The following is a 15,046-nucleotide window of genomic DNA, read 5'->3' as shown; positions in this document are numbered from 1 at the left end:
CTCATTAAAACAAGATACAACGGTAGTTACAAGCAGATGCAGGGAGGGAGAAATGGGGAGTTGGTAAAATGGAATGGTTTTAGTTTTGCAAGAGGAAAAAGTACTAGAAGTCTTTTGCACAACAATGTAAATACAGTTAATACTACTAAACTGTATCCTTAAGAATGATTAAGCTGGTAAATTTTATGTAATTTTTATAACAATTTTTAGATTTGTTTTTGTTAAAGAAGCCAACCTATAAGTGCTCCCAGTAGCCAAAGCTGGAACAATTTGAACAAGCAAAAAAATTAGTATCGGATTAAATCCAAAGTATGGCAGTCCCCCATTCCCACCTGTGGTTTCATTTTACATGTTTTCAGTTACAGTCAACTGTGGCCCAAAAATATTAAATGAAAAATTCCAGGAATAAATAATTCATAAGTTTTAAATTGAGTAGTGTGATGAAATCTCAAGCTGTCCCCCTCTGTCCTACCCAGGACATGAATCATCTCTTTGTCTAGCATATCCATGCTGTTGAATGGGCATATCCATGCCCATTAGTCACTCACTGTGTTTCCCCAAAAATAAGACCTAGCCAGACCATCAGCTCTAATGTGTCTTGTGGTGCAAAAAATAATACAAGAACCAGTATTATATTATAATTTATTATATGACTCAGTCTTTTATTAAAATAAGACCAGGTCTTACATTAATTTTTTCTCCAAAAGATGCATTAGAGCTGGTGGTCTGGCTAGGTCTTATTTTTGGGGAAGCACAGCAGTAACTGTCTCAATTATATCAACAGTCACAATATTGCAATGTTTGTGTTCAAGTCGCCTTTATTTACTTAATAACAGCCTCAAAGCACAAGAGTAGTGATGCTGGCAATTTGGATATGCCAAAAAGAAGCTGTAAAGTGCTTCCTTTAAGTGAAAAGGTGGAAGTTCTTGACACAGGAAAGAAAAAAATTGTATACTGAGGTTGGTAAGATCTACAGTAAGAACAAATGTTTCTACCTGTGAAAATTGTGAAGAAGGAAAAAAAATTATGCTAGTTTTGCTCTCTCACATCAAACTGCAAAAGTTAAAACCACGGTGCATAATAAATGCTTAACTGAGATGGAAAAGGCATTAAATTCATGGGTATAAGGCAAAATACCCATAAATGTGTGGGTATAAAATACCCATAAATACACAAAAAATGTGTTCCAATCAACAGCAACATGTTGCACAGAAAGCACTGAAGCTATACAAGGTCTGACAAGTTCGCGAACTTGGTGCTTACATTGCAGCACTGTACAAACAGCTCAGTAAGGTTTCATAACCTTGGTATATCAGTGTCTCACGGCTGCGTTTGTGTCACCGTGTGGCGGTTTCTTGCTAAGTGGCATTCATTATTTTTGCATATTTTTGGCAAGAGTGGAAGTGAAATCAGGGACATGTTAGTCCAAGTTTATGGGGGTAATGCCATTAAGAAAAGAGCAGTGTACAAATGGATTAAACGTTTTTCTGAGGGGAGAGAATGTGTCACTGATGAAGAGAGGTCAGGGCGGCCAGTAATGAGCAGAACTAACGAAAACATTGCAAAAATGTGTTGACTTGTGCATCAAAATCATCAGATGACTGAGAAGCATATCAGACCAAGTAAATATTGATAAAGAAACAATTAGGAAAATCTTTACTGAAAATCTTGGCCTGAGAAAGGTGTGTGCAAAAAATGGTCCTAAAGGAGCTCACCAATGAACAAAAGCGAAGGAGAGCAGAAGTTCGCCAAGACCTCTGGAGAGATAAGACGATGTTTTGGGCCATGTTATCACGGTGATGAAACATGGGTGTACCAATATGACCCTGAAACAAAGTGTCAAAGTGTACAATGGAAGTCAGCCGATTCTCTACAACCAGAAATGTTCCGTCACTCCAAATCAAGAGTGAAAACAATGTTGGTAACCATTTTGATGTCAGAGGGATTATTCATTATGAATTTTTACCAACTGGACAAACAATTAACCAAGTTTACTATTTGGAAGTGCTGAAAAGGCTACATGAGAAAGTTAGACAACCTGAACTTTTCACCAACAATTCACAGCTCTTGCATCACAACAATGCACCAGCTCACATGGCACTGTCTGTGAGGGAGTTTTTAGCCAGTAAACAAATAATTATATTGGAACACCCTCCCTACTCAGCTGATCTAGCCTCCAGTGACTTCTTTCTTTACCCGAAGATAAAGGAAATATTAAAAGTAAGAAATTTAGATGATATTCAGGACATCGTTAGTATGGCAATAACTCTGATGACCATTCCAGAAAAAAGGTTCCAAAATTGCTTTGAAGGGTGAACTAGGCACTGGCGTTGGTGCTTAGCCTCCAAATGGGAGCACTTCGAATATGACCATAGTGATACTTAGCGATAAGGTATGTTGCACTTTTTCTAGGCTGAGTTCACAAACTTAGTTGTCAGTGCGAGGACTTCAGCAAGGGACCCCCTGAAATTAGTGACCACATTCACTTTTATTAGAGTATATTGTGACAACTGTTCTATTATTAGTTAATTTCTTACTGTGCCTAATTTATAAATTAAACCTTATCATGGATAAACACCTAAAGGGGTAAAACTGTATATATAGGTTTTGATACTGTCCTGTTTCATGCATCCACTAGGGGTGGGACTTATGCCTCCACTTAGGGGGACTATATAAAATAAATTTCCATGAGTCCATACTGATATAAATGATTAAATAAATAGAGAAAAGACAAATCTGTACAGCATTCCAAATAATTTATATACATAGTCCCCATGAAGGCAGTGTATTTTAACTCCCCACACTGAAAGTGAGCTCTGCTTAATGACTTACTTCCAAAGAGTAGAGTCTGGAAGGGGGTTAAAAAGTAACTTCTTCACAGCTTGGCTCAGAAGTGAATAGAAGCATTTCAGGCGGGCCCAATATTGTAGCCATATTGGTTTCATCTCTTCTGTGATTCCAAAAGGATTGAACTTCATCATAAGGGAGTAAATGCTGTACAAGAATTTTACATAAATGAACACTGCTAAGATAAATCCAACCAAAGTCTTCATCAAACATAAGAAATTATTTTGTTAGGTATAAGGTATTTTTTAAGTTATTTTCATGTAATTAAAATGTTGCTTTTTTTTTTTTTAAAAGTAACTTCACAGTTTAGAAAAGTGGCAAACACTACCTGGGACAGGTGATAAATGTTAACATTACCAGTCATGATAGCATATCCTCAGTAAGACATGAGAATGCTACTTTATCTCTGCTTCTCCCCAAAAGCTATAACCCCAGTCTAACCATGAGAAAAAATCTCAGACAAACCCAAATTCAGAGATATTCTGAATGCCTCACTCATCAAAAGTACAGTTCATTAAAAACAAGGAAAGTCTAAGAAACTGTCACAGACAAAGCAGACATAAAAACTAAATATGTGACATTCTGGATGTTATCCGGGAATAGGAAAAGGTCTTTAGGAAAAAACTCATGAGATCTGAATAAAATGTGGACTTTAGTTAACAATACAGACATATCTCATTTTATTGTGTGTCCCTTTGTTGTGCTTTATAGATACTGTGATTTTCACAAAGTGAAGGCAAGACCCTCCACCAGCAAAAAATATTACAACTCACTGAAAGCTCAGATGATGGTTAGAATGTTTTACAAATAAAATGCTTTTTAATTAAGGTATGTATGCTGTTTTTTAGATGTAATGCTATTGCACGCTTAATAGTCTGCAGTATAGCATAAACATAGCTTTTATATGCACTGGGGAACCTAAACACTTGTGTGACTCACCTCTTGCTGTATTAGCTTTATTGTGGTGGTCTAGAACCAAACCTGCAATATCTCTGAGGTCTGCCTGTATTGTGTGTGTTTTGTCGTTGGTTAAATAACTGTGAAAATATATCATAATGTGAGATTTTAACAATATGGTAAACTGGGTATGAGGTATATGGGAATCTGAAACAAAATTTAAAAGTATTTTTAATAAGTAAAGAAAAGTCAAATTTAAAATATTTTTGTAATAGCATCAAAAACCAGGAAATACTCAGGGATAAATTTGACCAAAGATGTGCAGTACCTTTGTCCTGAAAATTACAAAATATTGCTCAGAGATAATAAAGAAAACCTATATAAGTGAAACTGATGTATCATATTAGTCAGCTAGGGTTGCCATAACAAAATACCACAGACTGAGGGGCTTAAACAACAGAAATTTATTTTCTCACAGTTCTGGAGTCTGGAAGTCCAAGATCAATGTATCTGGAACTTTAGTTTCTCCTAAGGGCTCTCGCCTTGGCATTATCAGATGGTCACATTTTCATTGTGTCCTCATATGATCTCTTCTCTGTGCATGCGCACTCCTGGTGTTTCTGCCTCTTTTTGTCAGGATACCAGTTCTATTTAACTAGGGCCCCATCCTTATGATCTCATTTAACCTTAATTACCTTTATGAAGGTAATTATGGTCACATGGGGGCTAAGGCCTCAACATACAAATTTTGAGGGAATAATTTAGTTCATAGTAGTGTTCACGGATTCAAAGACTCAATATTGTAAAGCTGACAGTTCTCCCCAATTGATCTATAGATTCAATGTAATTACAGTCAAAATCCCAGCAGGATTTTTTTCATAGACATGAGCAAGTTAATTCTAAATTTGATATGGAAACGCAAAGGATTTAAGAGCCAAATAAATTTTCAGAGAAGTAGAAAGTTGGAGGACTTAACCTGATTTCAAGACTTATAAAATTATAATAAGACTATGAAATTGGCATAAAGATAACAAATATATCATTAAGACAGAGAATCCAGAAATTGACCCACATGGATATTTTCAATTGATTCTTTCAAATGATGCAAAGGACCTCAATGGGAAAAGGATAATCTTTATCCCAAAATTGTTCTGGGAAAAGTGGATTGTCATAAATACACACACATAATAGAATCTTGACCTATATTTCTCAATATACAAAAACTAACGCTACATCAAAATACAAACATAAATGTTAAACATAACAAAATAAGTTCCAGTCAAGATGGCAGAGTAGGTAAATGCTGTGCTTACCTTCTTTCACAACCACATCAAAATTACAACTGAACTACAGAACAACCATCATTGAGAATCACCTAAGATCTTGATGAACCGAATCCCTAAAACTAAGGACATGCAGAAGAAGCCACCTCGAGATTAGTAGGAGGGTGTGGGGACAGAGCCAGGAGTGCAGTTTCCAGACTCTCGGCCTCACGTGGAAAGGTGCTGGCTCAGGTAGTAAATGGCCATCAAATTGATTGGTTGGCCGTCAGCTGTAACCAGTGAGCCATTGGCCATTAATATAACTGCCATAGCTACGCTAGCAGAAAATGGGGGCTAGCAAGAAGATCGTGGCTGGGCTGGCAAGCACGGATTGCAGTTAGCACAGCGGAGTGCGGGTTGCAGATTGCAAAGAAGCGAACAGCAGGTTGCAGATAGTGTGGCTCCTGCTTTCTGTGTCTCCAACCCAGCTGCCAGCGAGACTATAGTGGTATGACTCCCCTATCTGTGGCTCCGTGGGTGTTCCTTTTTGGCCTCATCATGTCCTGCGTTCTTATGTGGGGAGCAGGACCAGAGACCCCGCATGACACCCTGCATGACAACCACATACCCCTCTTTGTTTTCTTATTCTCTGAATACCAGATTCTTTCTCCCCAAGAAACACAGTAATTTGAGATTCCTAATACTGTCCTTAAATAAGTGAAAGTAATAAACACTGTCATGCAATCTGCAACCCGTACTCCCCCGTGCTAACTGCAATCTGCGCTTGGCAGCCACCATCTTCTTGCTAGCCCCCGTTTTTCTGCTAATGTAGCCACAGCAGTTATATTAGTGGCCAATGGCTCACTGGTTACAGCTGACGGCCAACTAGCTACAGCTGATGGCCATCCAATCACAGTTGATGGCCATTTACTACCTGAGCCAGCATCTTTCCACGTGAGGCCGAGAGCCTGGAAACTGCACTCCTGGCTCTGTCCCCACAGAGGGACAGAGATGCAGAATGGGTTCATCCCACATCCATGTGTGACCATTAAAAATTAGGAGAGGTATCTTGGCTGCAGAGGTTGCACTAGAGAAGCAAGGGGACCCAGCCCCACCGAAATCCAGTGTTTCAGTGCCAGGGAGAGAAGTCCCCATAATTCCTGGTTGTAAAAACCAGCAGAGATTGTGACTGAGTGAGACGTAGGGTGGCTGGAGTCCCAGGAGCTCCTCTTAAAGGGACTGCACACAGACTTACTTACTGAAGGAAACACTGACTCGGCTCCAATGCTGGGGCAGCAGCTGAGAAGGAGGCAGGGACATACAGAGGGAACTGAGTTGTCTGGCTTGGGGCAAGGCCGGGGTGTGGGGAGCAGCTGGTTTCCCAGACAGAGGAGCTGGTGGAGGCCATTGTTTCTTTATTGAGCCCTCCCCCTTCCTGGCATGCAAAAGCCATATCTCAGTCTCCATCAAACTGTCTAATGCCCCTCATTCCCCACACCCCCCAGTGACTCAAGATGCCACCCCACCCAACTTTCTGGCACACCCAAGCTGATTCCAGTGGATTTTTCCTACAAACTGCCTGCCTTAGTTCATGCTGCAGACTTTCCTAGGGTCTCTCAAAGGTTTGCAGAACCCAGACAAGCATCATCTGGCTTGAGCGTGTCCGGTACCTCTGGCTGAGCAGCCCTAAGCCCAGCACTAGTGGCAGCCAGCCTTGGTTCATGACTTGGCCCCTTGAGGCACTTCCACAAATGGCACAGGTGACAGCCATCTGTGAATTTTTTTGTGGTTCCTGCTGGGTGGCTCCAGGTAGGACACGGTCTGCGGCTGAACTTGGCCAGGTGGATCCCCTCCAAAGTGGTACTGGAGCTTGAAAATGAGCTGGCACATCACCCAGCTGCCTCCAAGAATGGCACACCCAAGGGGCGGACTGGGCAAACACCAGAGCCCTGCTGAGGCAGATCCTGCTCTGTAGGGTCAGCTCTTCTACATTAGTCACAGCCAGTTCTCAGAACCAATGATCCCGAAGGTCAATCCCTCTCATTGTATCTTGAAAGTGAAATAGAGTGGAGCTGAAAGAGTATATCAAGAAATATGGGGGCAGACAGTTGGCTCAGTGGCTCAGTTATGAGCGCCGTGCTCATAACACCACGGTCACCGGTTCGAGTCCCACATGGGCCAGTGAGCTGTGCCCTCCACAATTACATTAAAATAACAACTTGACATGGAGCTGATGGGTCCTGGAAAAATACCCTGTTCCCAATATTCCACGATAAAAATTAAAAAAAAAAAAAGTTTTAAAACTTTCCAACTTTACTGAAAGACACAAATCTAGATATTCATGAAGCTATGAAGCTGAGCAAATCCCAAACGGGATTAATCCAAAGAAATCCAAACCAAGATTACATTCATAACTAAACTTCTGAAAACAAAAGCCAAAAAATATAAATATATTATATAGATATTGTGCCAGTGATAAATATTGCATTACCTCTAGAACATCATGCAAATCATATGAGAATAGATTTATCATTTAAAATAATGGAGACCAGAAATAAGTGACACAATATTTTGTTAAGAGCTGAAAAAAACAAAACAAAACAAAACCAAAACCAAAAGAAACCTCCAACTGCAAATTCCCTATCCATCAGTAATTAACAGAGAACAAAGACATTTTCAGACAATGGAAACTAAAATAATTTGTCACTAGAAGATCTACCGTTAAAGACTGGTTAGAGGAAGTTATTGAAATAGGAAAGCATAAATGAAAGAACCTAAAAAAAAAACAAAAAAAAAACCCCTTGTAACATAAAGAAGAACACGATCTAATCAATGAATTCAGTAAAGTTGCAGGATAGACAAAATTAACATACAAAAGTTAGTAGCAGTTCTCTACAGTAATGACAAATTATCAAAAAAAAAAACACACAAAACTTGCCAGAAACGGGTTCTTGGTGGACATCATAGGAAAGAATTCAAGGACGCACTGAATAAACCAAGCAAGTGGAGGATTTATTAAAAGAAAAGAAGAGTTGATGCCGTGCTAAGGTCCTGCTGCCTGCCGCTTGAAAAAGATAAAAATCGAGAGACTGGTTGGTGGAAAGAAAAGCAGGTTTATTCAGAATGCACTCATTCTGGTAAAACGGCGGACTCCTGTCCAAAGGCCATCTTTCTGTTCCTAGATTGGTTAGAAGGTTTTATAGTGTCGACCAAAAAAACATCCAGCCTAACAGAAAGCTTATGAGTTTATTTGAGCCAAACTGATGACAATTGCCAGGAAACAAAATCTCAACGGATTGAGAAATTGCTCCACAAAATGGTGGTTTGCAGCTTATTTTTTATACATAGAATTAAAGGAGGAAGGTTACATGAAATTCATTGGTGGTAGGTTAAGAGAATGGGAACAAGCAAAGCAGGGAAATCACTGGGATTTGGATAAAAGTAAATTGGAGAGTTGTGTACGCGGCTCAGGATGGTCCGTAGTATGGAACCACTGGCAAAGAAGATCTTTAAAGGAGTTTTAGTTGCTGAATTTGTGGGCATGTTTGGAGCATATGGTTTGTTTAATAAAATGAACACAAGGCAAGATTTCAGGCAAACAATGAGCAAGAAATTTCCCTTTATCTTGGAAGGTATGTTTTCCTCTTATTTCAAATCCGTTGAATATTCTGGAATGTATGGAATCAGAGTACAAGATCAAGAAAAATGGATGAACAGCAAGTGAGGAATTTGGCCACTGATCAAGGTTTACCCTGTGTCATAATATCAGGCAAGATTAAAATTCCAAAGTTGAAATGGATGGTTTTGGAATATTTATGGTAAAATGTACATTCTAATTAAGCGAGAGGTTTTGTTCTTTGGAGTAACTGAAGAAAATGAAGGAAGGTATCTTTAATGTTAAAATAAAGTTTAGTTTAACTACTCAAAAAAAAAGTAAATTAGAGAGACAGGTATTTCTTTCACATAGGTATAGGACAGTTAGTAGTTCACATAGAGATGTTAATCCAGGGACAAGAATAATAATGAGTAGATTCTGTAGTTTCCTGCTGTGGTCTGGAAAAAGGGATTACTGACATTCCAAGGATCTCATCTTAGGGGCAAAAAGACAATAGACAGGCTCACTTAAGGTGAAGATTGACTTTATGAAGGAAGCTTCAGGCTAAAGATGTGACTTCCCACCATGGCCCACCTTAGTTATGAATTCTTTTATGTTCACGCCATCTTATGTGGTTGTTTTCAGTTTCCTCAGCTTGTCAGGTTTAACTTGTAGCCCCTTTTCCGTCCTTAATAAGTACACAAGAAGAACAAAGGAAGGGGGAGTCAGGCTGGCAGGTCTGAGGCAGACTTTGCTTCCTGGGGTCTGGTCTGTTTGAAGATAATGTTATCTCTGGACTCCAGACTCAGCCACAATGGACTGGGACGTTATGCGTCGCCAGTAAAAACTGCAAGGCAGTTGCATATTGGATTCCTGTGTCTGGACATGAGGCTTAAGAAGTTGCCCTTTCCAGGTTAGGATTCTGCTAATTAAATGGATTAATGAGGTACGGGCAGCCATGAGAAAAGCAACAAAACAGAGTTCTTAATCAGCAAGGGGAGAAACAAAAAAGATGACTATCAGGATGAATCTAAGTGCAAACTAAGTCTAATTACAGAAGGCTAGAGAGCAAGATACGTGGTGAGTCAAACTATAAACGACCTAAGTCTAACTGTGTTAGTGATTCCCAAATTTCACCCTGTATAGAGCATATAAAATGTATTATACATGTGGATTGAGGTTTGCAAAGCATGTTGTTTATTAATAGGGACAGAACTATGGCCGCATATGTGAGCCTGATAAGAGTGAAGTAAAAAACGTTTTTGTGTGAAATTGAGCATGACAAAATTGAGTGATAAACACCTTCACCAAAAAGACTTCTGGCTATTACCTAAGAGGTAAACAACTCCTGGCAGACAACTACTGGTTATCATCTAAGAGATAAACAAGCCCTAGGAAAAGATGATAAAAGCAGAACTCCAGAGCAATGCCATGAGTGGTCTGACTGGGTGCTCTGGCTAAGACCCTGTGCGAGGCTCTGAGGGAGACACTCCAGAACGATCATCCGGGACATTCCCCTGTGTGATCCGACAGAGTCCTCTGCGGGATGCAAGCCGCGATACCGGGACTCGCTGAAGTTCTTCCTTGCACCCGACCAGGAATCTTCTCCATCTCAAATGACTCTGGAACTTGGTTTGTTATGAAATTCTATTCTATTCGGTATAACCTTCTGCGCTTACCGGAGCATTGACCTCTGGAGGGACATTGGTTCCCAAATAAAGCTGTGTTACTCACTCTATCTGAACCTGTGTGCCAGGAATTTGTTCCCCACTCACATCACGAGTGCCCGCAGGGATGCAGGGCCCTGCCCAGGGGTAAATGTCCGTTGACTTTTAGGAAGAGACTGAAATGTGGCAACTGCTCTTCTAGGCGCTCCCAACACACCCTTACAAAAGTACACTCCCAAAAAGGAGTGGGCAGGCCAGGAGAAGAGCAACCGTATCGAAAAACAAAGAGGCTCAAAAATTTATTCCCCTCCAAAGAGGGTGTTAAATATTCGAAATTTAGGGGTGGTGTTATAGGCATTCCTAGGTGGGTCCTGGCTGATTACTCCCAATCAGAAGGGGTGATTCTCTTGTTCTTACTTGGCCCTTGTTAGAACTATCCTGGTGACACAGAGGGTGGAGGTTTTCCATTCCCACAATGCTAATAGTACTATAATCTGTTACAATTAGCTGAAGTTCACCTTGAGGGACAAGATAGCATCCTGAGTCACCAAAATCTACCTCTGGCTGGTCTGGTGGCTGTACATTTTCTTAAGAATGATCTCCGCTTTCCGATCCGCCATCTGCGGTGGAATCGCCGTCAAGATGCAGATTTTCGTGAAAACCCTCACCGGGAAGACCATCACCCTCGAGGTGGAACCCTCGGATACAATAGAAAATGTAAAGGCCAAGATCCAGGATAAGGAAGGAATTCCTCCTGATCAGCAAAGACTGATCTTTGCTTGCAAGCAACTGGAAGATGGCCGCACTTTGTCTGACTACAACATTCATCTTGTGTTGAGACTTCGTGGTGGTGCTAAGAAAAGGAAGAAGAAGTCTTACACCACTCCCAAGAAGAACAAGCATAAGAGAAAGAAGGTTAAGCTGGCTGTCCTGAAATACTATAAGGTGGATGAGAATGGCAAAATCAGCCGCCTTCGTCGGGAGTGCCCTTCAGATGAACGTGGTGCTGGCGTTTTTATGGCCAGCCACTTTGACAGACATTATTGTGGCAAATGTTGTCTGACCTATTGCTTCAACAAACCAGAAGACAAGTAATTGTATATGGGTTAATAAAAGACATGAACTAACAACAACAAAAAAAAAGAATGATCTCCTTTTTTGTCTCTCCTCTCCTCTTCCATTCTTCTCCCCTCTCTCCAATGGCCCTATTCTTTCTGCCTACCATCCCATTTATAATAGTATCAAAACAATAAAATTTGTAAGAATAAATTTTAAAAGAAAATATTTTAGAAAGAAATAAACCCATGCTCTGTACTCAGTCTTCTCTGACACCATCCTAGTGCGTAGGGGTGGGGGTGAAGCAGGGCCCAGCTGGGACCCCCACAAAAGAGGCTTTGCAATGACCCTGGCCTCACCTCTCCCTTCCCTAGAGCTTAACAAATGATCAACCCCCCTCCCTGCGGTTTGTTGGAATGTCCCTTGTCCCAGTTTCCTGTTTTAGATAATTACCCTGAAAGTCATGCTTACTTACTGATCACAATACCCCCATGCTTACTGATCACAATCTTTATGGCCTAGTGAGACAGGATAGTTAGCATGTCCTTAGGTAGACAGGGGGGTCCCTGGTGGAATAAACAAAAAGCAGCCATATCCTGAAACTCCAGGCCGGGAATGTCTCCTTCATTCCAGGACAGGGACAGGAGAATACGCCTTGAGGTTAATAGATAATCTCAAATCCCCTCTGGCCGGACAAAGGAGCAGATCTGATAGATAGGAATGGGTTGGTTCATTAATCCCTTCAGCATGGGCAAACAGGAAAAAAACTGATAAATTTCATTAGAAGGCTCCAGCCCCCTTCCCCAAGCAGTCAAGGAAAGGTATAAAAGTAAGAGCTTTTGCCTCAGTCACGGCACCCCCCATTTGGGAGCCCCTCCCCCTCGGGAGCCGCAACCTCTTCTCCTGCCTCTAATTAACTATCTTCCTTTACAACTTTTTGCCTCTCCCTGGTCCCTGTGTTCGTTCTTCATGAGACACGATCCCGGCCCGCACCCAGAAAATGCCAGCAGATCCAACATCATTTACATCTTTTGGGGACTCACGGAAAAATATTCCTACTTCACCAGCATTCTTTCCAGGTTATTGTCATCACTGTTCCTGGGTTGATGACCATGAAGGGGAGCTGATACGGGAGAGCCCCCTCACTGTAGGAATTTTAAGTCTCCTTTTCCCTAGTTTCTTAGCTCCTAGGCCCTGGTTTTAATCACTTTTAAATCAGTTTCTTGGTCTTAAACTGGAGATCGCTCCTAGCCCAGATCATGGAGTGTCTCTCACCCCCTGCTTCAGATAACTACTGTTAAGGTCTAGAATCGACCTCCCCTCAATTGGACAGAGGACACACGCGATAATGCAAGTCACACAGCGAGGTTTATTTCCAGCTAGCCGGGGTCCAAGTATCTGCCCGACGCAGCGGGTTTCAACAAGGACCCCGAGCACTCAAAGCCAAGGGTTTATATAGCATCTTTAAAGCATCCAGTAATTTTCCATAGCTTCAAAGAGTATACATATCATGGGCTTGTACCACATTCTGGGGATTTGACAAGATAAGCTGGCTTGTACCCCACCCAGTCGGCAGTTAACAAGATAAGCTCTTTTCAAACAGGACATCTGGTCCACACCCTGTTAAGGTCATCCAGAAAATGGCTTCCTTTCTTATGCTAACCTACTCTTACACTACTTAGAAGCCTGTGACTTAAGCTTGTTGATTGTAATCAGTGTAGCCCACCATTCTCTCCAGGCCTTTCCAGATCCAATTCCTGGGTAAACAATGCCACCTGAGTAACTAGTGAGAGCCCCATGAAGCTAAAATGGACTTCCACCCTGTGTCAGTAGCTCTGAGTCCTGCTCCTTGGGCCAGCGCTTTTAATCTATTAACCAAAATCTATCTCTCCTCGTCTAGGAGCCATCAGGATACAAATGATGGCCCAGCAAAGCTTCCAGTGCACCCCGACAAAGGAGGCCAACAGGGTCTTCCAGGCAGATACTGAGACCCCTTTCTCTCATCTAAGATATAGGGCGAGAGTTCCATGGATCCCCGATAGGCAGGGACAACGGCCACATTCAGCAGGAAACAGATACAGAAGAAGAGACCTCCTGTCCCTCAACTTCCCACAGATTTATGGGGGTCACGCCTCTCAGGGGAAATGCGGCAGGCAGTTAAAGATAGGAATGGGGGTCTCCAGACATTCCTGCATGTTCGACACGGCCTATGGAGAGCAACCGCCCAGAGATCTCCCAAAAACCTCCCCTCTACACCCAAACTTTTCCCTTATCTGCCATAACTATTAACCACTATGAGGACACTCGAAGACACTGACTACCTAACTAGATTAGACTGGTCACTCACACCTGTGCAGTAAAGGTCACAATGACTTTCATTTCACCTGGGCCTCATTATACCATCATTATAATATCATACATATGCCCGGAAGTTCATTAATATCATTATAACAGACTGAACTCTGGGAAGGAACATGCACAGTCTAAAAAAATGAGGCAATAGCCTCTTGTCAATCACAAGGCAATCAGGTATGGTGCCAATCAAATGGCCCATACCTGGAGAGGAGTAGCCCATCCTAGAGAAAAAATAAAACCACCAAGGCCCTGTTTGTTGGGGCCCTTGAGCTGTCCTCTTGTACTCTGGCCTGCTCCTACCTCTTTGGGGTGTATTTTCACTTCTAATAAACTGCTCTTTCACCACTGTGTTTCTGTGTCTCATTCAATTCTTTGCTCGAGACGCCAAGAACTTAGACACCACGCGGAGAAGGGCCCAATCTCCAGTAACAGAGTCACATTGTCATGTCCAAACTTTTTTCAACGTTTTTCACCAAGGGCCATATACGGAAAAATACACAAACAGCCAGGCACTCACTCAAGGTGAAGTACATATTGCCTCACCTGGTTTATTTAAGTAAACTAAATACATTTTTGGAATTTGCTGCAGGCCAATTAACAATGGATTGCGGACCGCAGTTGGCCCACGGGCTGCAGTTTTGACACCCCTGCTCTAGAGGAACACCCAAATTTTCTCTTAAAAACCCCAAGCCAGTCTGAGAATGTTAAGGTAGTTTTTGGAGGTGTTAACCCGCTGCTTTCTCACACCACCGGTGCTCTGATAATAAATGCTTATTCTATGACCCAACTCCTGTGTTGGTCTATTGGCTGAGCGGCACAGGCAGCACGAGCCCGGACTCGGTTGGCCTCTGGTTTCAGGGGTGATTTAGAATAACTTGTTATAATTTTAAGAGGGTAGAAGTCTGGATTTTGCTAGTGTGGCCACAGTTTTTTTTTATACTATCTAGCTGGAGTAAGAGGTTTCTGTTAAATATTGTCTAAAGTTTTTGTCTTGCAAGGCTTTCCTTTTTCTGGCTTTTTCTTTTCTTTTCTTTTTTTTTTTTTAAAGAAAAGCAGGTTTATCCAAAATGCCGATATTCTGGGAGGATGGAGGACTTCTGTCCAAAGGCCGTCCCCTCCTTTTCTGGCCTTTTGACTATAGCTTTGGGGAGGTGGGGGAGGGGAGGAACTTGCTCCTGCTGATTATTGTCTTCATAAGCTCTGAGTCTGTCATATATTGTAAAGAGCATATAAAATGTATTATATATGTTGGATTGAGGTTTGCAAAACAAGTTATTTACTAGTAGGGACAGGACTATGGCCCCACATGTGTGAGACGGATAATGATGGAGGAATATCTTCCTGTGAATCCCCAAATGATGTAGATG

The 15,046-nt window shown here is 41.6% G+C and overlaps 2 protein-coding genes across 2 annotated transcripts in view; both read left to right on the top strand.

Annotated features, from left to right (window-relative positions):
* IARS1 (isoleucyl-tRNA synthetase 1) overlaps window positions 1-4,130 on the top strand; it is a 98,454-nt gene extending 94,324 nt beyond the window's left edge. The window contains exon 34 of the mRNA XM_081065725.1: window positions 3,559-4,130. Coding sequence (XP_080921851.1) covers window positions 3,559-3,581 — 23 coding nt within the window. The 3' untranslated portion in view covers window positions 3,582-4,130. The remainder of the gene's footprint in view (window positions 1-3,558) is intronic.
* Window positions 4,131-10,898: 6,768 nt separating this feature from the next.
* LOC308504636 (ubiquitin-ribosomal protein eS31 fusion protein-like) lies at window positions 10,899-11,386 on the top strand. The gene has a single exon (XM_081065719.1). It carries the CDS (start codon window positions 10,911-10,913, stop codon window positions 11,361-11,363), a length of 453 nt encoding a protein of 150 aa, XP_080921845.1. The 5' UTR covers window positions 10,899-10,910; the 3' UTR covers window positions 11,364-11,386.
* Window positions 11,387-15,046: the final 3,660 nt, after the last annotated feature.

Source organism: Rhinolophus hipposideros (assembly GCF_964194185.1).
Source record: "Rhinolophus hipposideros genome assembly, chromosome: 11".
NCBI lineage: Eukaryota > Metazoa > Chordata > Mammalia > Chiroptera > Rhinolophidae > Rhinolophus > Rhinolophus hipposideros.
This window is presented reverse-complemented; position numbering and strand designations above follow the sequence as displayed.